At 45.9% G+C, this 27,262-nt stretch overlaps 1 protein-coding gene across 1 annotated transcript in view; it reads right to left on the bottom strand.

Annotated features, from left to right (window-relative positions):
* The window catches only part of RBFOX1 (RNA binding fox-1 homolog 1), a 1,962,586-nt gene that overhangs the window by 1,462,367 nt on the left and 472,957 nt on the right, over positions 1-27,262 (bottom strand). The window contains exon 5 of the mRNA XM_032460724.1: positions 15,663-15,695. Coding sequence (XP_032316615.1) covers positions 15,663-15,695 — 33 coding nt within the window. The remainder of the gene's footprint in view (positions 1-15,662; positions 15,696-27,262) is intronic.

The following is a 27,262-nucleotide window of genomic DNA, read 5'->3' as shown; positions in this document are numbered from 1 at the left end:
CCTCCACACTCCATAAGTAAGCATAATTTATTTCTTTATTTTTGGCTTCAGAGCAAACTTCTCTGGGAAACATTAGCAGAGGGAAAATTCTGAAAGGGAGCATAGAGTAGAGAACTCAGATCAAGCCAAGATCTTTGGGGCTTCAGCCACATCCCAATCACACTGTCTGTCACTTTGAGGGGGAAAGGAACGTCCGAGAAAACAAGACATCTCTGTGTGGCACCCCTCACTCCATCCCCTAAGCACAGGTTGCAAAAGTTTATATTTTTAGCTAACATTTTGTGTGATGCTTTTCTTAACTTTGCAAGTTGCTATTTTACTAGCAGTTTCCTTTTGGGGCATCAGATGGCAGATTGGATGATTTAAAGGGGGAAAAAAATGTGGTTGCATTTGAAGGTTTTTTTTTTTTTAAGCCTCCAGGAGTCTAATGTGACATTCCAGGGAGGAACACAGTACCATGTGGGTGCACATAACATCTCTCTTAATGATATATGAAATCTCTTTATGGTGACAGATCACCCATGGGGCAGAGAGGAACCTGGCAGGAGACCGCGTCAGCCTGGTAAGCTGTGACTGCCACGCCTGCCTTTGAAGAAATAGGAAAGGACAAGGGACCTGGAGGTTTCTCCATTTGGAAAATGCTCATCCACGAGGGATCCAAAGAACATCTGGCCTTGGTGCCCAGACTTTACAAAATAGGGCATCATTTACATGCAGGCTCTCGAGGCAATGGTTCGTGTGTTCCCCCACCTCTGGGTCCAAGTGGGAAAGTAGCTTCTCCAGCAGAGCCGCCAGCTGTTTATGGGAGAGACTGAGGGGACTCTGGGAGTAGCACAGCATGGTGAAATGGGAGGAAGAATTTCTCCCCAAGCCAGCGCCACACTTTGCCTGCCAGGCACCGAAGTCCCCTCACAGAGCCTCTTGTAAACACCCTCTGGACCTCGCCCATCACCTGTCAAGGTCTTTCATGATAACTGTTTGTTCCTCTGACCATTAGGACCCAAATTTACAGACCAGGCAACTGAGACACCGAGAGGTTAAGAAAGTAGCCCCAGAGTTGGCTTCATTCAGCTCAAAGATGGAACAAGAGAGAGAGCAGGTGAACAACCAATCCATGGGAACTTTTATGGGCTGCCCTTGGAAAACTCACACATCACTGCCCACCTTCTGTTGGCCAGAACTCAGTCATATGGTCCCATTAAAGCATAAGGGATTCTGGGAAATGTAGTCTAGCTGTGACCCCCAAGGGGAAAAAGGAATGGGTTCAGAGCTATCGCTACCACAGGCACTAAGCAAAGCCCTGGGGAGCTCTAATTAGTCTGGGAAGATAGATTCGAAAACACACTTTTTGTTATTTTTCAATCACCCATCTTGCCCACCCCCAGAGTTACAATGGAAGCTTTCAAACCTATCGCTGGACAGTACTCAGTGGTGGAGGGGTTGGAGGTGAAAGTTACCTAGAGACAATCTCTGGAGTCATCTGGGGTGCTGCTCACAGGTAGAGCTGAGGTGCAACATGCTGACAGCTTGCTACGTGCCAGGCACTGTAGCCCGGGGCTATGACTGCCTTATCTCCTTCAAGCCTCACCCTGATGGTGTTAGGTAGTGACAATGACTGTCCCCTTCCCTCAGATGAGCAAGTTGAAATGCTGAGAGGTCTCACAGCAAATCACAAGAGAACTGGAAATCAGACCCAGGTTAACCTGATCTCAGATCCAAGGGCTCCTCCCCACCCTGCCCCCCAGCTTTTACGTATTTCTACCTCTTTCTTCCCATCAATAAGATTATGTGCTGAGAAATAAAGTTTCTACCTTCTGGTCGCATTATTTAAACCACAGCATTCACTCACTGGGAAAGGGAAACATTTTCATAAAATATTCAGAATGTGAAATATGAAAGAAAAGAAATATATCCACAGGAAAGTCACTAATCAAAGTGATTTTCTCATCTAGTTGCCTTACGTGACTGGCGTTCTAGTCAGAACAAGAAAGGAACAAAGGGTAGACGGCCACAAACCCCACGCTTATCAGATGGCTGCCTGGCATGCTCTCAGCTTCAAACAAACAGGCTTCAAATTGCAGGAGAAGAAAGACATGTGTGGTCAAATTCCTCACTCAGAACAACTACTAGAGTCTTACATGGGGACCCTTGGGTGTTTGTCACCCACATCTGGGATTGCATGCCTCTGAGGCTGTCAGTCCACCTACCTAGATGGTAGATGGAAAGCTAAGAGATGGGTCATTATCAAGTAGCCTTGTTTCCTACTTGGAGAATTTGCAGAAAAGAATCATGGGGGACAGAATTGTACTTTTGTTGTTGTTTACTGGTTTGCTTCCTCTTTGGGGGTATGGGGAGATTTTTCCTGTTTTAATGTGTATCTAATTTTGTAAACATCTGAAATCAGAATGTGTGTTTAAATCAATGTTGTGTTGCTTCTGTTCCCCATCCTCTCCCCCTACCTCCAAAACGGCATCATTAAAGTGAGGCTGCGATTTATTACCCATGGTATCTGAGAATTGGAAGAATCTTAAGCACATGGCACTGAACGACTCAGGACTGGAGTATCCACCTCTCTTGTCTGCCCTGAAGGCCCAATCATGTGACAATAAACTGGCCACATGTGGAGGCTTTGAGCAGAAGATCCTAAGGGGAGGGGCTGACTCACTCAAATTAAAAATACAAACAAAATAAAGGGGGAAAGAGCCAACAATCATTTTCATTTTTAAAAATAAGACTACATTTTAAATATTCATTTGAATGTAGAGTAATAAACTATTACCCATTTTAATCTGTTTTCTATTTGACAGTACTTCATTTGCAGACTCTTCATGGCTTTTAAAAATAGACCCATGAGTCCAAATCCCCACAGCGTGAGATTTTTCACGTCCTCTAATTTGCAGTAGTGTATTTGTGTCAAAGTCTGCCGGCCACCCCAGAAGACAGCACTGGCACTTGGTGCTGCTGACAGGACATCCTGCAGTCTGAGCCCAGGCACCACAGGGGCTGTGGATCAGGTATGGGACTGGGGTTTTGCAAGAGTGAGGCATCTAGGACTGCCTCACACAAACCCTGCCTCTGCCATGGACAGACTTTCCCCTGAGGCACGAGCTCTCAGAGCTTTTCTTAATGCTTGTGGTGGAGAAAGCTCTGGGTTCAAAATCCATTCCTTTTCCCCTTTGGGTTCACAATTAGATGACATTTCCCAACTTCCCTTGTGGTTCAGTGGGACCATGTGACTGAGTTCTGGCCAATGGAAGGTGTGACATTTCCAAGCATGGCCCTTAAGTTCCATGGAGAGTCACCTGCACCCTCTCTGTTGCCATCTCTGAGCTAAATGAAGCTGACTCGAGGGCAACCTTCTTAACATCTCTATTCGTCAATTGCCTGATCTATGAAATGAGGGCACACGTAGCATCTACCACTGGACTCATTCTGAAGAATATGTAATTAAGTCAAAACGAGACAGTAGAACTTAGCGTTTAACCTCATGGACTGTATATCAAAGTTTAAGGCTTTGCTTCATAGTTGTGTGATTTGGGGGGAGTTTTTTGACCTCTCTTCACCTCTTTCCCATTCTCTAAAATAGGAATAACTAGTACTTACTGGATAGTAATGTGATGCAAATAATTGAAAAATAAAGATATAAAATGCTTAGAATATCGAGAGCCTGGCATCTACTGAGTGCTACGTACATCTTAGTTACTATCACTACTGCTGCTACCACGGCTGCAATAATAATTACTGTTATTTCAATGCACAAAATGTGCTGACAAGCGTGTCTGGTGCCTAGTACTATTCATAAATGTTAACCGTCATCATAACTTTCTGGAAAATATGTGTAACAATAGAATATCCCAGAATTAAGTGAAATAATGGGTGTAAAGCCTTACCATGGCACCTAGTGTTGAAAAAATGTAAGCCTTTAATATCTTCTGGTCTGATTAAATGCCATACATGCTCTGATGGAAAAGAAGTGCCCAGGACCAGACACTGGGCATGGATGACATGACCAAGGTGGTCTAGAGCAAGTGGATTAATGCTCCAATGCCAAACTTCACCTTCTCTACAATATGACCTTGACACCATCCTGTTCTAGGCCAACTAGAATCGGGAAGCAATCCAGAGCTAAGGATGGATAAGGTTCTTAATGAGGGACGTTGGACCCATAAAGTGTCCCTAGGTAGGTCTCAGTGGGTCCATGAACTCAGATAGGAAAAAAAAAAAAAAACCTTTATTTCTACTGGCCTCTGGCTGTAATCTAGCATAACCCTTTAATAATAAATGTGAGCAACAAATCACAGTAGTATTATCAGTACCTGTGACTCTGTCACCAACAGAGACCACAGAATTTTTTAGTCACGTTACAATTGTCATAGATATCACAAATATCACTAATGTTTATCACTATTTCCAAATTACAGGAACTACTAGACTTGCTTGCTATTTAATGTATTAATAAAGAAAGAAACAATTTCATCAGAACACATTTGTTATTTTAGTAAATGCATTTCAATTTACATAGTTTCCTTAGTGATTGTATTTCATATTGTGTATTTTAAGGCTTTATTCTTCAAAAAGCCCCATAGATCTCCCCAGGTGCCAAAGGGGCTCGTGGAGCAGAAAAAGCTGACAGCCCCTTGGTCTAGGGTCTTGAGGACTCTCAGTTCTATACACTCAAAGAGGCTAGGTCAGGACTTCAGACACCTGTTGGTGATAATGCAGGTGTCTTCTGGCAGGTGTCCTCCTGGGCCCTCTGCTTCTGCATCTACCCGACTCTTCCCAAATCCTCCACAGGACTATGGTAAGAGTCAAATGTGCTACAGAAAGCGAATCTACTGGCTGAAAGGAATAGGTTCAGCACAACCTTGGGGCATCACCCACACCACGCTTTGGAAACTTAACAGGCCCCTCTTCTTGATTGCTCATGGGCGTTCTGAGGGTTGCTCCCCATTCCTCCTCCCAGAATACTGCAAAATCAAAGTTGCGAGGAACTGAGGGAGGCAGAGACCACCGGATGCATTACTGTCACACTGTGAGTTGAGTCCCAGCTGGACCCCTTGCTAACCATGTGGCTTTAGGACAAAGAGTTTCACCCCTCTGAGCCTCTGCTTCCTCTTCTTTATCATGGAAAGAAGGATAGTAAAGTGAGAAAAACCGTACAAACTGCAAAAGAGAGTAGCTGGCACGTAAGCACCGTGCAGGGCTTGGTGAAGCACTGTGGCTGGGATGACAAGAGACGATTATCGTCATCATTATCACGTTGTGGCAGGTACTTCATTCTCACGGATGATCTGTGTGCACCTCACATTTCCGGGACCCCTTGCAGTGGGTGCAGTGGGATCGATGTTAGCTGGTGGACTGTGGGTGAAGGTGAGGTGGGGTCATTTCTGCGCTGAGACAATGAAGAATACAACAGAGAGTCCCCATTCTCTTTCCTCCTCTGCGATATTGATGGTGGAGGTGTGCTGACACAGGGGAGCCACAAGACAGAAGCAGCCTTGCTCACTAGGAGAAAGCAAGCCACCCTGCAGAGTCACCCCGTGTTCACTGGGATGGTCCTATGAGCGAGAAATAAGCCTCTGTCGTGTAAGTCGTTGAGATTTCCTGGTTAACCTGTTACTTCAGCATAGCCTAACCTCTCCTGGCTAAATATATTAACTAAAAAAAAAAAAAAAAAAAAACAAAAAACAAAAAAAAACCCTCAAAGAAGCCAACAACAGCTCCTAATGATGACAATGGCTAGATTGACATGAGACACACCTAGAACGCAGCACCTTCTGCTAGGACATGCGTAGACGGTTCATTTGCAAGATGTGGGCAGACTCTAGTCCAAAGATTGAATGCGGTCCAAGAAAAGATGCTCAGGGGGCACAATCCAGCTTCTATGTACTATCTGAAAACCCTGCTGACCCAGCATAGTATTTACTCATTGCAACTCAAGAAGCCTCTTGAGACGCCATGTTTGTAGACAGTCCCCACGTTAGCTGGAGCTACTAGGGTGCTATTTCTATACAGCATTCTCTCTCCTTCTCCCTGAAGGTGCAACTAGCTCTGCCTTTCAAAGAGCACTCAATATCTATGTGGCTGCCAGTGTGTAAGGAGGGAGGGCCAGCATTCCTGTCCACGGTGCCGCTGAGGACAGCACAGAGAGAGTGTATAAAAATGTAATTCACACATTTCAAATCAACATGTAAAACCTGTCAGCTGTTTGAGCATTAATTAATATTTTTGCAAACTAATTACATTAGGATGACAAGGCCAGGAAGACAGTGAAAGAGTTGACTAATTTTGTTCCACTCCTCTTGTTTAAATGGCTACATGGATTACCACTTTATTCAATTTTTATTTTTTTTTTAATTTACCAGAAATGATCTAAACACCACACTATTTCACAGCTATCATCATTTATTCATAGCTCAATAGAGGAAGCCAGAATAGCAATAACTCTTTTTTCCCCCTCTCCTAATTGTCATTCTGGTGAGATAAGTGGAGTATCAGCCTCTAGTCAAGCTACATTAGTGCTGAGAATCAGGCACGGTCGTGAAGTTTCTCCAAAGTGTGCTAGCATCATTTGTCATGAGAGGCTTGTGCTGAGCAATCAGACTTTAACCCAAGGGGGGTTTCAAGCCTGCTTCCCCCATCTTAGCTGGGTTGCTGATTCAGAAGGCAAATTGCCTGGAATCAAATACTAACCCTGCCTACTAGCCACGCGGGCTTGCATGGAGCCCATCGGCTCTTCGGAGCCTTGGTTTTTCTCACCCATTAAATGAAGGTTATAGGAATACACATCCACTGAAGTCTGCTGGGAAGAGAAAACGAGGCGATCCATGCAAAACACTCAGCAGTGAGCCCGGCATACAGCGGACATTCAATGCACGTGGACCACCCTCGCTCCCACCACTCCCATCATGAAGAGTCACCTTCGCCGCTGCCCCTGTTCCCAGGCACCGCATCACACGTCTGACGGATTTCCCAGTCATCCTCTCCTCTTGCATCCCTTGCCCACTTACACAGTCAGCCCAAAGCAGTCTCTTTGCTGTTTGCCAAACTTGGTCCAGATGATTAAAATATGCCATGCAGGGTGGCACTCAGGTAAACGGTCCCCAATACCTCTTACTGACCTCAGAGGCAGGGCGCGGAGGTGAGAGGGAGAGGAAGACGCATGTCATCCGGAAGTCTCCTGAGACTTCCCAGGAGACCTGATCCTCCCCTCTAGGTGTTCACTCTCTCCCTGAGCCCACTTCTATTTTAGAACTTGGCTAAAAGCATCTGTTCACCTATCTGTGTGTTTTACTAGATTGCAGGCTGCATGAGAGCAGGAAATGTGTCTTACTCATTTTAAGTGACCAGGGTCTAAAAACGTAGCTATCAAGTAAGTGGATGCTTTCAGCTTGTTGAATCAGTGCATGCTCCTCCAGAGAGGTCCGTCTGCTAATACATATGTAGTCTGCTTGCTTCCAGAACCTCTGAGCCCAGCCTGGGTACCAGCCACAACCCTCTTCCCTCCTCTTCTCTAGACCCAGTAATTCCATGATTCTCTCAGGGGGGCCCACAGCTTCGTACTTGGGCCCTCTCCTCCGACCTTTTTGAAACCTTTGCCTTTTGGCTTTGGTTTTCACATCAACCAGTTGACTTCCAAGTACCTAGGCTGATTCTAAACCTCCCAACACTCCTCTCCAACTGTCACATCTTTAAGCCTTCTCTGATCTCCTCTTGGAAGCCCTACCACTGTGGATCAGTCCATTTCTCCTCTGTCATTGATGAAAATGTGCTGAACCCTTGGAATTACACAACATTACAGACTCTGACAGGCTGGAGCCTCCACTGTTCAGTTTTAATTTGGTGCATCAAGTCTGAGAGCTAGAGTGAAATGTGAGCCCCGAGCACATCTTTGATCTTAAACAGTCAGAAGGTTGGAATGTATAATGTTATGGAGATAAATGGTATCAAAACTGTAGCAAATAATTGATGGTATGGGAATGGGTTCTATGATCACAGAGCACTCACAAAATCTTAAAGCAGAGAATTAATGAAGTTGGTTGAGCTGTGGCAGGAGAAGGCTGGCAGAAGGGAGAATTGAGAAGAGAAACTGGATTTTTCTCATAATGTTGGAAGGTCCAGCCTTTGCCTCTGAGAGATGAAAGGTGACTTCTGGTTTCAGTTCATCATCTCAGCTGGCTTTGGGGTCTGAGAGTCACAGATGGGAATTCCTGATCCCCATCCTATAACCTCTGTCATTTGTTTAATTAACCACCATAAGCCTCAGTTTGCTCATCTATAAAATAGGAAAGATAACAATATTCACTTCATAGGGCTCTTGTAAATGTGAAATTAAATAAGACAAGGTAAATAAATTGCCTTGTAGAGTGCCTGGCATTATAGCCAGAAGCTAATTAAAAGCTAGTGGGGTTTTTTTGTTTGTTTGTTACTCTTTTTCATTAACCCTATTGTAATGTACAAATGGTAAGATCCTTCTAACTCATCCTCAGAACCTCACTAGTAACAGAAGCCAATTTTTTTTCTGATATAAGCAGTAGAAAGAGGATTTTTTTTTTGACTGCTCACATTTTCTAGGGACCCTTAATTAATTCCCATGGAGTAAGATGGGAGGCTCAAGAACTGGTACATCCATTTGATTTAGAGGCTACAAATTGTCCTGGTTGGCACATCTGTTAATTCCTATTGTAGCTTAGAATGAGTTCCCAACAATGCTGATACAAACAACTGCAGGGACTAGCATATCTTAAGGGCTACTTATGTACCAGCTAATATGCTAATTGCCTTTGTACCTTATATCATGAGTTTTTACCTTCTATATGGCTCATTCTTTAGTTATTTTCATTCTATGGAGGAGACAAATGAGACACACAAAGGTTAAGTAATTTGCCCGAGTTTCACCTCCAGCAGGGACTGGAGACAGGAAGTGTCAGAGCTGGAGTCTGAGCCCAGGTTTGGGACAGCACAGCCTGGACTCCCCAGGGTCATGTTCACGGTGGAACTCGCCCCAGCACCACAGTCAGACACTGATTCCAACATTAGTCCTGCTATTTAATTCTTAAGTTTGGTCAACCCATGTCACCTCTTAGAGCCTCAGTCTCCTCCTCTGTGAAATATGGATGGTGACACTCATGTTAAAGATCGTCGTGAAGCGAAGTCAGTGCTCCGCACGCGGTACACACGTGGTGAGTGGCACGTGTTCCCGGTGCTGCTGTCAGGCTCAGCTCCCTCCCTCTGGTGCTTCGGATGTCAGTTTGTTGGATGGAGCTCACTGATCAATCAGCCTCTCACCAGTGCCTCACATCAGCCTTCACTCTCCCTGATTATTTGTCCTCTTTAACGCCCAATTCTACCTCTGCTCCACTTGTTCTCAGCACATCCAGCGCCCTCTGCTATTTGCAGGGTACATGAAGGCTGGCAGGCATAACCTCATTCAGCTCTTCCTTCTCCTTCCAATGAATCCATACTTCCTTTCCATCCTTTCTTTTCCAAAGTCATAGGAAAAATGTCCTTTCTCAGCCCAATAATTAATGCCATAGCTCTCTGGCACAGAGCTGAGCCCCAGTGACACAATGGTGAGCAAAGCACCATACCCTCAGGGACACTCTGCTCACCTTTCAGCAGGTAAACCCCGTCTGTGCTCTGATCTCCACCCTCATATCCTCTGAGGCAGGTTCTCCAAGCCTACAACATACTCAAGCCTCTGCCACCTTCAAAACTCCTTCAAGCCAGGGACCATCACTGCCTTGGCTCAACCATTTGTCCCTTGAAAGGCTGGTGTACGTTGTGCTTACATGTCTTCTCTTTCCATTTCCTCCTTAAACCATCCACGTCTAACTCCTGCTTCTGCCACCTACCTCGGGAAGACTGTTGTTGAGGACGCTGATGACTGTACACCTGCCAAACCCAGTGCCATCAACCCGGTGCTAGCTCTCCTTGACCCCAGTGAATCATTCAACATCCTCGCCCATTTCTTGTAACCCTCTTCCCCTTCGGTTTCCATGAGAATCTTGGCCTTGGTTTCTCTGCGTTCACTCTGATCACATCCACTCACCTTCACGGCTCCTGCACCGCTTTAACACTTATTCCCTGAACATGCAAACTCTTTCCCATCCGTGCCTTTTCTCTGATTCTCCACTTTTCTTGACTTCAAGCCACCAGTCTGCATGTTACCTCCTCCAGGAAGCCTCCATAGATATCCCACTCCTATCTAGGCTCACTTATATTTGAACCCAGATGCAAAATTTAAGGAACATGGAGCAGGGTTTACGGAGAGGGCTTTGCTCTTATGAGAACGGTGGCCCTCATGAAACAAGTGACACTATACCTCTTATGCTATACGCCCCTTCTCCATCATACTGGACCTTACATTCTTTGAGGGTAGGATTGTATGTCTAAGTTGTGTGTGTATCCCAGGGCCTAGTGCTTTGCCTAGAATGTAGGAGCTGTCACTTAGATGTCCATCAGGTTTTAAAAAGGTTAACTGTATCTCCAACTGAGAGTTTGGAGCCCTTGAATTAAGACCTGATGACTTTTTAAAGGTTCTTTAAGCATTCTTTTGAGCTGGCTTCAAGGACAGAGATGACTATCACAGTGTGATTGGCTAAATTAGACAAGGCCAAGTAGGCCCACTGGAAAGTATTGCTGCTTTTTAAGTGGATCTCGTCCTTGACGGAGCGAAGAAGGCCATGAACTCTAGTGTGAATTAAGCCACGTTAGTCAACTTCTGCCTGCTTAGGGTCTAGGCCAGCTGCTATGCAAAATCACCACAGCAAGTTTCAAAGCCATGGGCCTCAACATAAATTTCTAGTTATCTATTTATTGGCTTACTTTGCACAAAAGATAAAGGACAGAGGGTTGTGAGAGGAAGCCAAGCAACAATAGTTGGTCATCTGCTCTGTGCCAGGTACTGTCTTAAGCACTGCATACAGATTATCAAATTTTAAAATTCAGGTCAATCTTCTGGCGTGGTTTTCATCATCCCCATTTTACTGATAAGAGACTGACTCAGCAGTTAAGCGACTTGCCGGCAGGCACATAACTTGTAAGTTGTGGACCCATGATTCATGTGTCATCTCTAAGACCCCAAAGCTCGTGTTTTTCCCACTGAAACCCATTGGGTATAATAGCACCATCTCCCCTTGTGAAATGTTCTGGCTTCTATAGTGACTGGTCTTCTGTTTACAGCAAAAGAAACTCTGTCCCTTTCCAAAAGCACTGGTTTCTCTCCAAATGGGCCAGAGTATTCTAAGAGGCTCTGCAGCCCCTGGATCTGCTTTCCTGAGTCTCAGCATTGAGATAGGAAGAATACAGGATTCCTCGGCCTAGGATAAAATCTCCTTCTGGATGGAAAAAGGGGTCGGTGGATGCAAGATTCCACCTACATTTCCTGAAGGCCACTGGGTTCTGCCACCTGCACGGTTTGCACTGCAGGTACTCGGGATAGCAGAACTGTAATATCAATCAACCCCAGTTCGATTGCTTTGCTATGAAATAGGAGCAGGTCAATTCATCAAAATTGAGGCCCTCCACTGGGTTTCTATTGCCATTAAACTATCAACAGGAAATCATTAAGGTGAGGCCAGAAACCAACTGGTAACTGAAAAGAAATGATTTTTTTTTTCTTCTTTAAACATCCTCGCCTGCAACCTTCTTTATTTGGCTGTCAGCAGAGCCACCATGGGGCTGGGGCTCAGAACTCCGCGTTACTGTGCAGTTGGTGGTGGAGAGAACTCAGATGGAGGCATCTGCAATCCAACGGCTGCGCCCAGGTTACTTGGTTCTCTCTCAGCAGGGCAAGCTGCGTGACGATAAATAGGGGGGGAATGTGTATGCATTTGTGCGATAAAACAGGCTTAATGATTCTGAAGGGGAAAGAGTCCAGGAGACATCCAGGAGCAACTCAGGAACAAAATGGAACCATGCAGGGCCAATTAATGTGCAAATATGTGTGTGCTGAACTTGCATTCCATTCATCATGTAGACATGGAAATTGGGCCATTTATCTGCTATATTATGTATGTGACATCTTAGTTTGGTTCTTACAGGCTGCTCGGGGACAAAGGGCCATGTGCTTTGCGGCTAGCAGAGGGAGTTTAAGATAAATTCTTCAGCTGTCATAAACATCGCTGGGCAGAATTTGGTCAGAAGATAAAGCTCTTTCCTCTGCAGGGTTTTAACATTTCTCAGTAGTCCATGTGCCATCTTATTAAAACTGTGTGTGGTGCAGGGAGGGGTGGCACATGCCACGAAAAATTATTGGCACAAACAGCTCGCTGTCATGTTTTCAAAGTCCAGATTTAGCAAACGTTATTCACGTATTCACTGTCAATCTGCAGAGAGAAAGGAACTGGGCAAAGCCATTCATTCTCCCTGATTCTGTGGGTTTGTAATTTTTCTTGTCTCCTCTACAGGTGGGGTCTGTTCTGCTTAAATGACAACTGTTTGTACTCAGGGAAGAAAAGAAAGTCATTTGAGAAGGAAAAGGACCTCGCAGAAGCACTTTCCCAGGGCCACCATTATTTACCTAACAGGACATGGTATGAATATGGATCATGCATTAAATAACGGTGATCGCTTGCTTTGATGAATTGCCATTAGAAATTCAATTAATAAAAGGTTACCTCCCTGCAGTAGTGCAAAAAAATATGATCTGGCTGCAACAATTACAATTTAGCCTTAGAAACAGGGGTTAGGAGAAACAAAAACTTGTGTGTGTGTGTGTGTGTGTGTGTGTGTGTGCTTTAAACCTGTTTTACTGCAGTAAAAATGAATGGATGAATAAATGTGTGAATGAATGGGTAAAGTCAGGCTATTTCTGATCGACAGTTTTGTTTATATGCTAAGAGCTCCTGTACTTCCTTATTCCCTTTTTTCCACTTCTCCCACCTGATCATCTTTTTTTTCATTGTCCTGTTTTACACTTTTTGTGTTGTTTCCTTTGTTTTTGCTGCTTTTTTTAAACCAAGTAGCTTCATTGTTTCCCTTAGAATACAAATTATATACTTTAAAGCACACACATCTTGAGTGTAGAGAGCTCTATAAATTTTACATATGATGGTAACCTATATAACCACAGCTAGATTAATGTGGTGCACATTCCCATCTCCTCCAGACTGGCTCTTTCGTGCCCCTACCCAGATGTAACCACTACCATTACTTTTATCACCAGAGATTAGGTACTGTTTTTTACGTATGTCAATGAAATCATACAGGCTGCATTTTTTAACTCTGAATTTTTTTTTAACTCACAATTATGTCTCTGAAATTCATACAGGCTGTTTCATATACCCATTGATAATTCTTCTTGATTACTATCTTGTATTCTGTTGCAATTTATTTATTTATTGTCCTGTTCATGGACATTTACTTTGTTTCCATTTATTGGCTATGATAAATAAAGCTTCTGTGAACATTATTGTCTACATCTTTTGGTGGACATAAGCACTCGTCTCTCTTGGGCACAAGGAGGAGTGGAATTGTTAGATCATTAAACATTATTTCACCAATGTTTAAAGTACTGCCAATTCTCCAAAACTCCATTTTTTCATCTGAAAATGGTGGTAACAAATATCCTGCTATGTGTGATACATGTGAAACTGAAAAGCGGAAACAGGTGGAAAGGTGTTTTATTGTTGATTGTTTGCTTTAAATGCCGAATATAGCACAAATGTGAGACTGTGCCTGGGGGAAAGGCCGATGGAAGATCACAGGGAACAGGCATTGCTCCTTGGTGCTGACCCCAGAGCACTAAGACACAGGCAGGTATGATCTAGAAAGTAGAATCAGCCCTTAAGCAGTGGCAAAGTTAACATTTATCAAACACCCACTCTGGGTCGTTTACATGCTGTTATGAACTGAATGTTTGTGTCCTTAAAATTCATATACTGAAATTCTAACCCCCTAGGTGGTAATATTAGGAGGCTGGGCTTTTGGAGGTCACCAGGTCATGAGGGTGGAGCCCTCATGAATGGGATTAGCGCCTTTTATAGGAAAAGACTGTGGAACTTGCTTGTCTTTCTGCTTTCCTGCCATGTGAGGCTATAACCAGAAGGTGGCTATCTGCAAACCAGGAAGAGAGTCCTCACCAGACACCAGATATTCTGGTACCTTGCTCTTGGACTTCTCAACCCTCAGAACTGTGAGTAACAAATTTCTGCTGTTTGAGTCACCCAGTCTGTGCTATCTTGTTAGAGCAGCTTGAACTAAGACACATGGCAGTGAATAGCCAGCACTTTGTACCCTGCCAGACACAATGACACATCCCAGCTCTGGGGGAAGGTACAGCCCAGTAGAGCACATTTTTAGCACACAGGAGGTCCTGCGTTCAATCTCCAGTACCTCCATGAAAAATAAAATCCCATCTCTATCACTCATTAGCTGATTGGCTCCAGGAAAGTCACTGAGTCTTTCTGAGCCTCAGTCTATTCTTCTGTAAAATGGGGATCATAACAGCTCATGCAGCCCGAGATTTTTGTGAGGATTTTACAAGATGATGCATGTGAACCCTTTACATAGTAAATGGTGCTGGACACATGGAAACCAGTAGTCTGCTTAAAGTAAGCCAAAAGACTCAACAACCTCATGTGATGTGTGCTGCCGTTCTCATTCTGAAAATGAGGAAGCTAACTTTGGGTAGACACATGACTGGCTCATGTCATGGGTCACAAGATCATTGGGAAGCAGGTGATGCTAGGGGCTCCTTACCCCACCGCAACCTTCTGGTTCCTGGCCCCCTTCCCCCTGTTCCTGCAGTGACCTGCCTCACTCGGTATCTAAAGTAACAGTTCCATTAATACACCACAGTTCCTGGAAAACTTCTGCACACCAAGCCATCCTATCCACGAATGTAGACATTTGCACTGGAGATTCCTCTCTTTGCAGAGGTCTCCCCTTCCATTTTGTAGAACATTGACAGAATCTGCCTTCCTTATTCCGTATTACCCTCCAACAACCGTGTGATGGCTCCAAAGAAGGTGTAACTATCCTCACAGAGTACGTGAGGAAAGCTAAGTCTCGCAGTTAAAGTGATGCACGACATCACACAGAACCCCGGGCTCCTGGGGCCCAGGTCCATGTTCTTTGCTCTACACACCCAGTAACTTGGAACAATGGCTCCATGGCCCTGGATATATTTTGAAGGTGCCCATTGAGTGACACCATGCACAATTCCCCATGGATGGTCACCTTGCTGGTGACCTCTGACCAACATCTTTCTTATTTACCTGTTCCCAGCATCAGCCACCATTCCCTTAATTCCCCAGAGGTTGAACAGGGAGAGGACAAAGAGGAAAGGAATGGAAAACACCAGGGAGACAGAGGGACGTCTCACTGCTGAAGCAAGGGCTTGTCTCGATGGGGCTAGCATCCTCAAGTGTAGATACAGACTCTGAAGTCACCAGGACTGACACAGCAGGCAATCCAGCTTTGAAACCATCAACCATCTTCACCTGGCTACTCAATGTACCCTCCATAAAGAGTACCAGGGGTGACCTGGTCTGCCCCAAACCCAGCATCATGGAGACCACACAGCTGACAGCACACCATCCAAAGCACCAGGAGACTATGCAGAGCAGAATCACAACCAGGATGCCTATGTCACCACATCACCAAAGCAAACCATTTCAAAATGCCCTCCGAAGAGACAGCAAAACCACATCTCCTACCTCAGCGTCGCTGGCAGCCAGGCTTCCCGAAACCTGCAAGTTAAAGGAAAAAAAGACATTAGCATTGATTCAACAAGAAGGTAATTAGATTAATTGTCTTTTTAAAGGAACTGGCATCAATAATTTGTTATGACCCTAGGGGACAATGGGTGTGAGAGACACACACACACACACACACAGACACACACACAGAGGTACTTTTTCTTCTAGCAAACACAGGAACAAGATTTGTTTTTCCAGTCCTGTGTATAAGGTGAAGAGGATAATTAATATTTTCAACACATTATAACAACCTTGCCAGGAAAAAAAAGAAGGAGAGCTGTGTGCAATGCCGGGCACTGATAATGATTAAATGAACACCAAAAAAGCAAAGGTATTAAAGACATTGAGGTGTTGTTTTTCCTCCTTAAAGTTTCATGTCAGTGTTATGAGAAGGTAAAACTACAAACTACAGCCAACAACAGCCTTCTGTTCCCAAAATGCCTCAAAATATTGTGAAATAAAGAGTGGTGCCAGGCACTGTGCCACATTCTTCACAGTGACTGTCGTTTCATCCTCAGACCAACTTTTATCATCCCATTTCATAGATGAGAATATGGTGCTTAGAAAAGTTAAATAATTTTTCCAAGTTCAGAACATTATTATGTAGAGGAAGTTAGATTTAAACACAAGATAAAGTCACATAGACTTTCAGGCTCCTGCTCACAGCCCATTCGGTATTAAAGGATTTGATTTAGACTCCACCCATCACCCTTCCTATATGCCTAGACGGAATCTCCTACAAGGGCAGATAAGGGGGGTTTTTTCCCCCTAATAAATCCAGGATTTCTCTGCCCTGCAACTTTCTATGTATACCTGAGGTTGACCTGGCCATCCTCAACTGTATTTTCCTACTGAACTGTGTCCACCCCCAACCCAAATTCATGAAGCTGTAACCCACAATGTGATGATATTTGCAGATGGGTCTTTGGAAGGCAATTAGGTTTGGATGAGGTCATGAGAGTGAGGCCCCACAATAGGATTAGTGCCCTTCTGAGGCACCAAAGTTTGCATTCTGTCCCTCTCTCTCCCCACCTGCATGCACCAAGGGAAGGCCACAGGAAGACACAGCAAGAAGGCAGCCATCAAAACCCAAGGAGAAGGCTCTCACCAGACACCAACCCTGCTGGCTCCTTGATGGTGGACTTCCGGCCTCCAGAACGGTGAGAAGTAAACTCCTGTGGTTTAATACATCCAGTCTATGGTATTTTGTTAAGGCCACCCAAGCTGATTAGACAGACCAATGCCAGCTCACAGCTGGGAATCCAGTTAAGGACTTCAGAATGCATGGGTTCCTGAGTTAGACACCCACCCCCTGTAGTTCACACTGGCCGGGCTCCCAGCACCCCCATGCTCAACTCCCAGGTATCAGACCAGCCCTCACCTAAGCCATCAGCTCCAGAAGTAGCTCGGGCAGTGCCTGCTGCCCACTGGGCAGCTTTCACGCATCATTAGCCTACTGAATGGGAGGCCAGCCTTCAGACTGACCTCAGCCAAGAGGATGCATTGGCTGTGGCCTGAGGCTTAACAAGGCGTGAATCCCAGGGCCAGCCCAGGAGAAACCTCCAAGGTGTGATGAATGTCAGAGTCTGGGACCTCCCATCCTGTCCCTCTGTCCTTTCAGAGCTGGGGCTGGGAGAGCAGCTGATTACAAAGCAAAGCTATGGGCCACATCCCTAAAGCAGCCACGCAGAAGATCTCTTGCTACATAACTGTGTGTGTGTGTGTGTGTGTGTGTGTGTGTGTGTGTGTGTGTGTGCGCGCGCGCGTGCGCATTTCCCTACTATAAACCAACGGGAATTTGTGAGGGATAAGCTTGCTACTCAATAGCTGCAGGTCTTAGACAGCACGTGGGCAACACAGTCCTCAGCTGACTTCTCTAATTTCCTCCACTTCGTAATCTCAGTGTGTATCTCCTAACTGTGCATTTTGGGTCATACAACCCCTTTCATTCCCTTCAACAGACAAGCCCACTTCTTGCTGTACCTTAGATAAATGCACACCAACAACAAGAGGCGAGGCCTGGCGGCTCCCTGCAGCATTGTCCACAGTAACAATACATTTCTAAAACACTTTAAATGTCCACAGATAAAAGAATGGCTAAAATACAGGGTTTGAACACGCCCACACCTCCAGGGAACAGGCAAGTGATAGAAGTGTATAAAGTGAATGGCCTGCCAGGCAATAGGGAATGGTGAGGTCTGTGGAGAAACTCAAGATGCCTACTTTCCCTAAAGCCATTTGCATTCAATTTATAAAAGGCAAAAAATACAGTTTTAGCTAAACATGATACATATATAGTCCAGATGTGGATGCTGGACTGCCAGTTTACAATCCTTTAAGCCAAATCAATTAGAGTCCATCCATATTATAAAATATTATCCTGCAGTTAGAATACATGGAGTGAATCCTAATGTTCTGCCAGGAAAAACTCGGTAACACACACTGTTAATGGACAAGAAGGAGAACAGTACTCATAAGATGGTACCAATATTAGAAAAAAATAACTGAAGTATATGTACATCATATATTCCTATAACTGAGCAGAAACCTATGGGGCCTTCCTGGGACAGACCCCCTCCCCCATATCCTCTTCTGTAGCTCCTCTCTGAAGTACCCAGATAATAGTATCTCATGCACATTTCCCGAGTTGTTTTACAGTTGCTAAAACCCCCACCAAATAGGAGAAGTTAACTACTTGATGACTATGAGCACATAGCCCCAGACCTACTGGTGTCCAAGGATTAGTAATGTTAACCCCTGTGACACCGCCCTGTCACCTCACCATCAACCAGTCAGAGAAGTGTGCACGAGCTGATCACATACCCCATGATCCCTTCCTTCATCTGGCCTTTAAAAATGCTTCCCTGAAACCCACTGGGGAATTGGGGTACCCTGGACTCCTTGCTTGGCACCCTGCAGTTAACGCTACATTTTCCTTCACCACAACCTGGTATCAGTAGATTGGCTTTACCGGGCACAGGAGAGTGAACCCAAGTTTGGTTTGATTTAACATTCCTCCTCCCATCCTCACCTCCCCCACAAGACACACGAATAGATATATGTCTAAAAAATGTCTGGGACAATATATATATGAAACCAACAGAAGTTTTATCTCCGAGGAGGAATCTGGAATTTGACTGGGACTTGATGGTTCGAGGAAAGTCATGGGGAACTTTTTCTGAATTGCTTGAAAGTTTTTCATTGAGAATGTATCCATGTACTATTTGTTAAACTAAACATAAAATTTAAACATGATTAAAAAAAAAAAAGCTTTACAGTTCCTCAAGGTTAATAACAGAATTTACAGAAAGGTTGGCTTGTCTCACTGAAGAGAGGACTAAAAACAGCTCTCTCACTCATTCATATACATGGTGACACAGAGTAGAAGGTGGGTCATATGGTGATAATGGCAATAGGGAGTGGTGGGGCTTGTGGCCAACTGGAGACAGATCATATTCATTTATGATTTATAATTCTATGTACTGGATAAATAAATGCTGAAATTTATTGGAATCCTCTATCTGCTGCATTCTCGATCAATTTATGATTAGGTTAGATTCACTTCCAACACCTGTAAGTCAGTGTTATTCAGGAACACGGCACCCACAGACCTCGGGGCCTGCCTGTAAGCCGCTGTCGCATGTGGGGCAGATAGAGGACTGCGGAGGCCAACTGGTGAGTGAGGGTTCTTTAAGGGCTGCAGGTACCAGGCTGAGGCATTTGGCTTTTATCTTGTCAGCAGCAGCAGCCATCAGAGGGTCCCCAGCGGGGGGCTGATATGATTAGAGCCGTGTTTGAGGTGGGCCATTCTGTGGACCAGCACAGGGCACAGAAGCGATGCAGGAAACTCCCAGCAGGACATTCCTTAGAGCTTTGTTCCAGCGATTCCCCATCCCTTTAATCATTTCCGCCTTCCACTTCTTCCCTTTTTCTAACTGCGTTTGAAATCGCCAAGGCCAACATTAAGGGTTTCCTCCTCGCTTGTGCCAGGAACTTGATGTACGAGATCCTTTCAGTCCTCACCACAACCCGCCCTAGGCGCTGGTTCTGATGCCATTTTTTCAGATGGTGAAACTGAGGCTGGGATTCTCAGTTCCTTTCCTAGGCCCACAGTGGGCAGTGCCAGAGGCAGGGCTTGAACCCAGGTCAGGCTCCAAAACTGCCCTCAAAACCCATGCAAGGATTTTGCCCCTGGAGATACGGATTCTTGCTGGGCCATCCCACAAACTAAAAGACGTGAGGATGGAGTTCATTGATAGACGGGTGATGTGTGTTCAGGCACACCCGCCTGGTCTCCCTCCACACCTGTGTCTGAGATGCCCCAGTACCACCTGGGGTTCTGGTGCTCCAGACCATTCAGCTGTCTGTGCTGAGCGTGCTGGGTACCACTCTGCCACTTTTGCAGGGTCCCTTTTGGTCGCCTGGGATAGCAACCACTCAAAATAGCTTAAGGACACGAAAGAATTCATTAGCTCATTCCACTGATAGAGTTCACTTTAAATGGATCCAGATAAGGATCAAAGAGGTTAAATTACTTCTCTGGCAAGTGGTAGAGCAAGAAACTGAACCTAGGTCCCTGTAATTCGAGACTCCTTGGCAGTACTCCCACGCACAAATTCAGGGACGCGGTAATCGTGCGCTGCTCCCTATCTGGACGTTAACCCATCCTGTTCTCATGGAATAATGCATGTTCTCTGCCTCCTGCTTCCTCTCATCTCCTTCCTTCCTCCAGGATTCACTGTGGGGTCCCCATGGTTGATGATGACACAAAATGGCCTGCCAGGCAGGAAGACAGAATAATCACATCTCTCCACAAACACTACCTTGTTGTGCCTTCAGATCTGTCTCCCCACCAGCAAATGACACCACTGCACCAACGGTGAACCCTTTGTCTGTGTGGTCAGGATGTCACCTGATCAGGCATCCCAGCTAGAGGCTGGTGGGGCTGTTACTCACGCACCAGCATCTTGGCGATTTCTTCTACTGACAGTCATCAAATGAAAGTGTCATATCCCTGTGCCCTGTTGTCGACCAGGTGGTGTTTGCCAGGCTGCCAGGTTGTCTTTGGCTTTGAAGGAACTATTTTATGGAAAGTTCTGACCTAGGACAGCACCACCATGAAGGGTCTCTTTTCTCACCAATTATCCTTCAATCTAGTCTCCCCTTCTGGTTCTGTAAGGACACCTCAGGAAGACCCGGAGCTTCCCGACCACCCTCAGGCATGAGAAATCCAGTCTAGCTCAGGGCAAAACTCCCATCTCATATCCAGTTTCATGTCCATCTTCTCCAGACCCCGAACTGACCATGCTGGCCAGGCTTTGACCAATAGGGTTAAATGAGGAGAATGAAGCACCTTGTCTTGTCTTTCTTGCCCTCCTCTCCTCTTACTTTTCTGGTTTTAACAGCTCTGTCATTGGGTCTGAGCTGGTGGATTACACAGAAAGGGCACATTCCTTCCCGCCTGAGCATGCAACAAATAAAATCATCTGCTATCAATCCTGATTATCAGGCAATTCAGTGGTTACAGATGCCTTCTGTACGGAAGGTGTCCAAATGTTAGCAACTTCGTGGGGTGCAGGTAGATTTTGGGGAGCCCTGTGGGTGCAGGCCTCCTGTAATTGTCAGGGACAAAGATTCAGTGACAAACAAAGCCAAATACATAATGGCTTGGCACATGGATATTCACCTCTTGCTCACATAACAGTCCCAGGTGGGAGAAATGCTCTCCTCCACACGATCATTCAGGGATCCAGGCTGCAAGAGGCCTGCCATCTTTCATATGTGGCTTCCAAGGTCACCGTGACCAGAGAGCCAGAAGGATGCAAACATGTGGAGGGCCATGAGTGAGTGGTCTTGGTGGACCAGGCCCACAAGTGCCATGCATCGTTTCAGCTCACATCCTACTGGCTGGAGTTCAGCCACAGAGCCCCATACAATGGCAAGGGGTTTGGACACATGGTCAAGCTACATGAGAGTGAGAAGAGGGATCTGGAGAGCAGAGCTAGCAGCCCTGGCCACACCTCCTCACTGCAGCATGACGTTCCCCAAGATCCCTCTACACGGTTCCCTGATAGAAAATCCACTTCCACTCCACCTCCCCCAGTTTCTCCTAGTGATAGAATTCCAGCAGACAACGCAGTCTGTTGTTGCAGAGGTCCCCGCACCTCGCAGCTGGTCCTCTTGAGGGCACCAGCCATGCGGCTCAAATCCAGCAGGAAGCCAATGAGTCCTTTTGCAGGAGCAGAGATTGAAGCTGTCCCTCCCTCCACACCCCCTCTCTCCTATTCTCTTCTTCCGCTGCTCGAAGAAGCAGAAAGGGGAGATGAGAAGCAGCACCAGCAGACTGATCTTGCTGGCTTTCCAGTGTCATGAGAAATCCCCTCAGAGCTCAGCGTTTCTTCAGGTTGACACTGATAACTCACCACTCTCCCCCAAATCCTCTGTGATCTTCTGCTTATGTATCTATTCCGTGCTGCTAACAGCAGAGCTGGCCTGTCCCCTCTCAAAGAGCCCTGAGGAGGTTCCTGGACCCACTGTGTCTGGCCCTCTTTCAAGTGTGACAGACGCTCAGCATTCCTTTGCCTTCCGTTAGGGTCCGAACAATCTACTCTGGGCCAACACGAAATGTCTTAACAGTCACCTTGGCCAAGGAGTCCTGCAAAGGGTTGTGAATTTGTCACCAAACTGGGTCAGCTCTTTCTGTGAATGGATTGAATCACTGGGTTGTTTTCACTGGCTGTAAACAGAATACCTTAAAGTGCTATCATTGAAGGGTGGTGAAGCAGAACGAAGCGTGTGGAACAAGACACGTGGGCTTCCTGCCATGCCACAGCTGGGTGGCTTTGAGAAGGTCACTGCCCTGATCTGAGAGAGTTGATTTCTCTATCAGCTCTCAGGTGGCGTGGATTCTGTGTTATCTCGTGAATAGTGAACACCTGCATCTACCTGCCACGTGTCCCTCCCTGGACAACACTAGGGACTCTAAGCAAGTTGTGGAGTTGAATTCTGGGATCCAAATCCACTTTGCCTTCTCTCTAGGTATGTCATCCTGGACACATGTGGAGACTGAAGCAGGCCATGTGTTCTTTGGTGCTTCTCCCGTTGAGAGGTGGGGTCCTATGGTCCCCACCCTTGAAACTGGCCAGGCTCTAAAATTACCCTGACCAGCGGGTTACAGCAGATGGGATGCTGTGCCAGTTCTGGGCCAGCCTTTAAAAACCGACACTCCCATGGCTGTGCAGCAGAGCTCTCTCTGGGCGCCCTCAGCTGCCCACCAGAGGTCTGACCTCCCTGTGACCGCCATGCTGAAAAGGCCACATAAAGGCACTTTGATGGATACTGTAGGCTGAGCTTGGACCTCCAACCTTCCTGGCTGGTGCCCAGCTGTCTCGGACCCTCCAGGCAGTCCATCTGTCAGCTGATACCACCAAGAATCCTCAGTCGACCCAGGCCCAGCACGCCCTGCCCAGATCCCTGACCCACAAACCTTTAGCTGTAATAAATGGTTGCTGTTTTGAGCCACTAAGTTTTGGGGTACTTTGATACACAGCAAAAGATGATCACAACACAAGATATTTATCCTCTCTAAGCCTGTGATTTTATACTTGTGAGAAAGAAAATATGTTTTTACAAGATTGTTCTAAGAATTAGGCAAACAATGTATGTTTAAAGTGCTTGACCCTGTCCTTGGCACACAGCAAGCTGTGAGTTTTACCTTTCCTTTCATAAAACCACGAGCACGGGGGCTGTTCTTTGTGCATTTCCCACAGGCAATAGTCTTGATTTACTGTCAAGCGATGATTCTCAGAGCACCCAATTTGATTTCCAGCTGGTAAAAGGTATGTGGGTTGCTCTGGAGTCAGAAATACCTGGGCTTTATAAATCCTTGCTCTACCACCTACAAGCCGTGTGCATGACCGAGAGAGCTACCTTCCTTCTCTGAGCCTCAGTCTCCCCACTTGGAAAGCAGATACAAAAATCTACCTTGCTGCCTTTTGGGCATGAATTCAATGGGAAAGTCTGGCCTAGAGTTGGAGGTCGAGAATGACTAACTGTAGGTTTAGTTAGTTTGGTGTCGCAACTGTTACAGAAGCAGCAGTCGTAACACTCGATATTTTGGGCTCCACTGCATTTAATGGAGCAGCTTGTGAACAGACCACCTAAAGGGGTATTTCTAAAAGCAGCCAGTGTCTGCTCTCCTCACCGTCCCTCTCCTCTGTTCTAGCCCAGCACTTGGTTCCAGCCACTGAGCTGCCAGAACTCAGCCCAGATTTTTAAAATGTGAGTGTAAAAAGGGAAAGAGTCCATTCACAGATGATATGCAGTATTCCCCTCCAAAACCAAATTCTGTAGGCTCAGAATGTCCAATGAACAAACGTCTCTTAGAATTCTTCTAGAAAATGCACAAGGTTTCTCTTAATAACTCTCACTGTCAGAAATGAAATATTTACATGCACTTGCTTCAAAACCCTGGCAGCTTGCAACCTAAGAATAGTTTTACTTATGGTGATGAACAACTAACTACTTTGGGCCCATCTTGTAGATGGTTCTGAGAGGAGAAAAAGGGTGCAGGGTAGGAAAAGCTGAGCTGGGAGGGGCTGACAAATCCCTGCCCTTGATTTGCCCTTGAGGCCGGTGTATTAGGAAGGTTAAAGTGGACCCGGCGCTGGGTTGATGGGGGTCTGAGCTGCGACGAGCCCATCAGTCTCCCTGGCTGCGTGCTGGAAAACACCGGGAGATTGCAAACATTATCTGAAGCTTAATTATGAGGCAGACAGGAGGCTGGGTTGACGAGGGGCGGGAGCGCTGGGGCTTCCTGCGCCCTGCCCCCCACCACCCCATCCCCATTCTGTAATCTTTGGGAAAAGTTGCCGCCATTCACATCTCCTTCCAGAGAGCCTCCGTGTTGCTTTTTTGGAGGCCAGGCTGCAAGTTAAAAAAAAAAGGCTCCTAAGATGGTTCTGTTTTCAAATTTAGCTCAGCAATCTGGAAATGTAGTTAAAGATCTTTTTAAAAATCCTACTTCTCTTTGACCCAGTAACTCTGCTCCCAGGAATCTTTCCTGAGGACAAATTGGAAATACAGCAAAAGCTTGTGGCATAAACTAATGTTTTGTAACATTTTTGTGATGGAAAAAAAAAAAAAACTGGAAACAACCTAGTTGACCAACAGTTGGGGATTGCCTCAGTGAGCCAAGACATCCCCTTTTCAGGGTCCACTATATGACCACGGAAGTGGTGGCCCAATGAAGTTTGAAATAACATGGGAAAATGCTTATGCATGAAGAAAATCACCCAGAACATAAATGACATACACTACATGATCTCAATTATGTTAAAACATGAATAGAAGAAACATGGGAAGGAAATGCCATATATATATATATATATATAAACTGTTTTTCTTTGGGAGGAAAAACTGGATATTTCATTTTCTTCTTTCTCTTCTCTGTATTTTCCAAGTTTTCTCTACTAAACAAATGTACAGAAAGCTATGAATTAAACACCATCTAGTTCCTGCCAGTCCTTTCAAATATTCTACCCGCTTTCCTAATGATATCTTCCCTAGGGATTGGTGATTCTGGAGCAAAGCTGGCTGTGTGACTCCAAACAGCACAAAACAAAGAGACAAGAAGCTTAACGTGAGTTTTGTGCACTTCCTGAGTCAGGCACTGTTTTGAGACTTCTGTTTACAAACCCTCATTCAGTCTTCAAAGCCTGCCGGGCAGGGGCTATCATCACCATCTCATCGATGATGTGGGAACTAACTAAGGGCCCTGATAAGCTAGGAAAGTTTTCTAGACAATACAGCAGTTAAGAGTCAGGGTGGGAATGTCAGCTCAGGCTAGCCTGACTCCAAACCTGCTCCCCTTCCCTCCTTCACCATCAGCCACAGATGGAGAGAAGCCCAGGTGGTGCCCTGGCTGTCACAGGCCTTCCTTTCAAAGCCCTTGTGGTAAGATTTTATTGCTATGGAAACATCCCTGGACACAATCCCACCCTCCTCCTGCCACCCCCACGATCTCATTTCTTCCAGTGCCTGGAATCCCATAATTGGAGATGCTTCCCCTTAGGTTAGAAAGCCACTGTCACCCTTATCTTTACATGCCCTCTTTGAAAATGTGTATCACGCTGGGGTCGTAGGGCATAATGCCCAGACAAGAACAAGGTAGATGTTGGGAGAGCACACCCTGGCCTGGGGCGTTCTCACACTGGGGACAGGGATACAGGGCATAATCTATAAGCTGGGGATGTGGATATTTGTCATTTTGGGTTGCCCAGCAGCTCACCCCTTTTCTTAAAAACCTCTCAATCTCCATTCCAAGAAGTCGTCTCTCCCCTATCCTGCGTGGTCTTGGTGAGGAGGTGAATTGAGGTGACCCTTTTTATGATTCAGGCATTGAAAGGGCAGAGCCAGTGATTCTTAACACTGCCTGCACTTTGGAGTCACAGGGAGGGAGCCTGGCAAAAGGCAGCTGTCCAGGATGCAGCCACGGGCATTCTTATCTGGGGAGAGGACTGGATGTGGGTATTCACTGAAGCTCTCCAGGTGACTCCGACGAGCAGGCAGGGTTGAGGACCACTAGCCCAGATGCTTCTTCTCAGTCTCCCCAGGACAGTGAGGGGGTACACATAACCAAACACTGACCCCTCACTCCTGAGATCTCAAATTCTTGAGTCAGTGACATGAGGGCAGAAACAAATGGCAGAGGTGCATTCACCCCATGGATGCTGGGGTTCTGCCCAGACCCGTTCTGCTAGGAGGGTATTCCTGCTTCTCGGAACTGCTGAGCCAGTTTAGTTCTTGCCTCCTTCCAAGACAGTACCCCCACCTTCCTACAGATTCTAAGAGCCCCATTCCAACTGATTCTTGTCTGTTGTACCAGGAATGTGGTCACGAGGACACAAAAGGGGACCACCCAGAGGCAGGCAGGAGAGTGTCCGGGACCACTAGACCCTCCTGCTCATAAGTGGTACAAACAACAAACCAGTCCTCCAAAGATTCAAGCCTCCCCTCCCATCACAGGGAGTTGCCACAGAGAAATGGCTGTCCAGCCAGGGACTACACTTCCCAGGCTCCCCTGCGTCCAGGCAGTGCCATGTGACTAGTTCTCACCAATGGGATGTGACCAAGAGTGATGCACGTCACTTCCAGTCCAAGGAGCTTATGAGGCAGGTATGCCTCTTTTTCTCCAGGCATTTCTGAATACCTTTCTGAATAATTGCCCAGGCATTTCTAAATGTTTCTGGGGCCCTCTGAGGACTGAAAGGAGGGGAACGCTGCAAGATAGAAGAAGCCTGGATCCTGGAATCTCCTTATGGAGGGCCAGCCAACCACCAAGGACACCTGCACTGGACTGCTACGAAAGCAAAAAATTAACTTTATTGTGTTAAAGGATTGCAGCTGGAGGCTGCTTTTCAACAGGGGCTGGTGTCATCCTAATATATCCTATGACTACTGGTGATGATGAAGACGATACAGACAATAATACTGGTGCCTGTAGCTGGTATTTGGATGTTTATAACATGCCAGGCTCTTTGCTAAGGACCTTACCTGTA

The sequence above is a fragment of the Camelus ferus genome, chromosome 18 (genome assembly GCF_009834535.1).
Source record: "Camelus ferus isolate YT-003-E chromosome 18, BCGSAC_Cfer_1.0, whole genome shotgun sequence".
Taxonomy (NCBI): Eukaryota; Metazoa; Chordata; class Mammalia; order Artiodactyla; family Camelidae; genus Camelus; species Camelus ferus.
The sequence above is the reverse complement of the archived record's forward strand: the minus strand, read 5'-3'. Positions and strand labels throughout refer to the sequence as shown.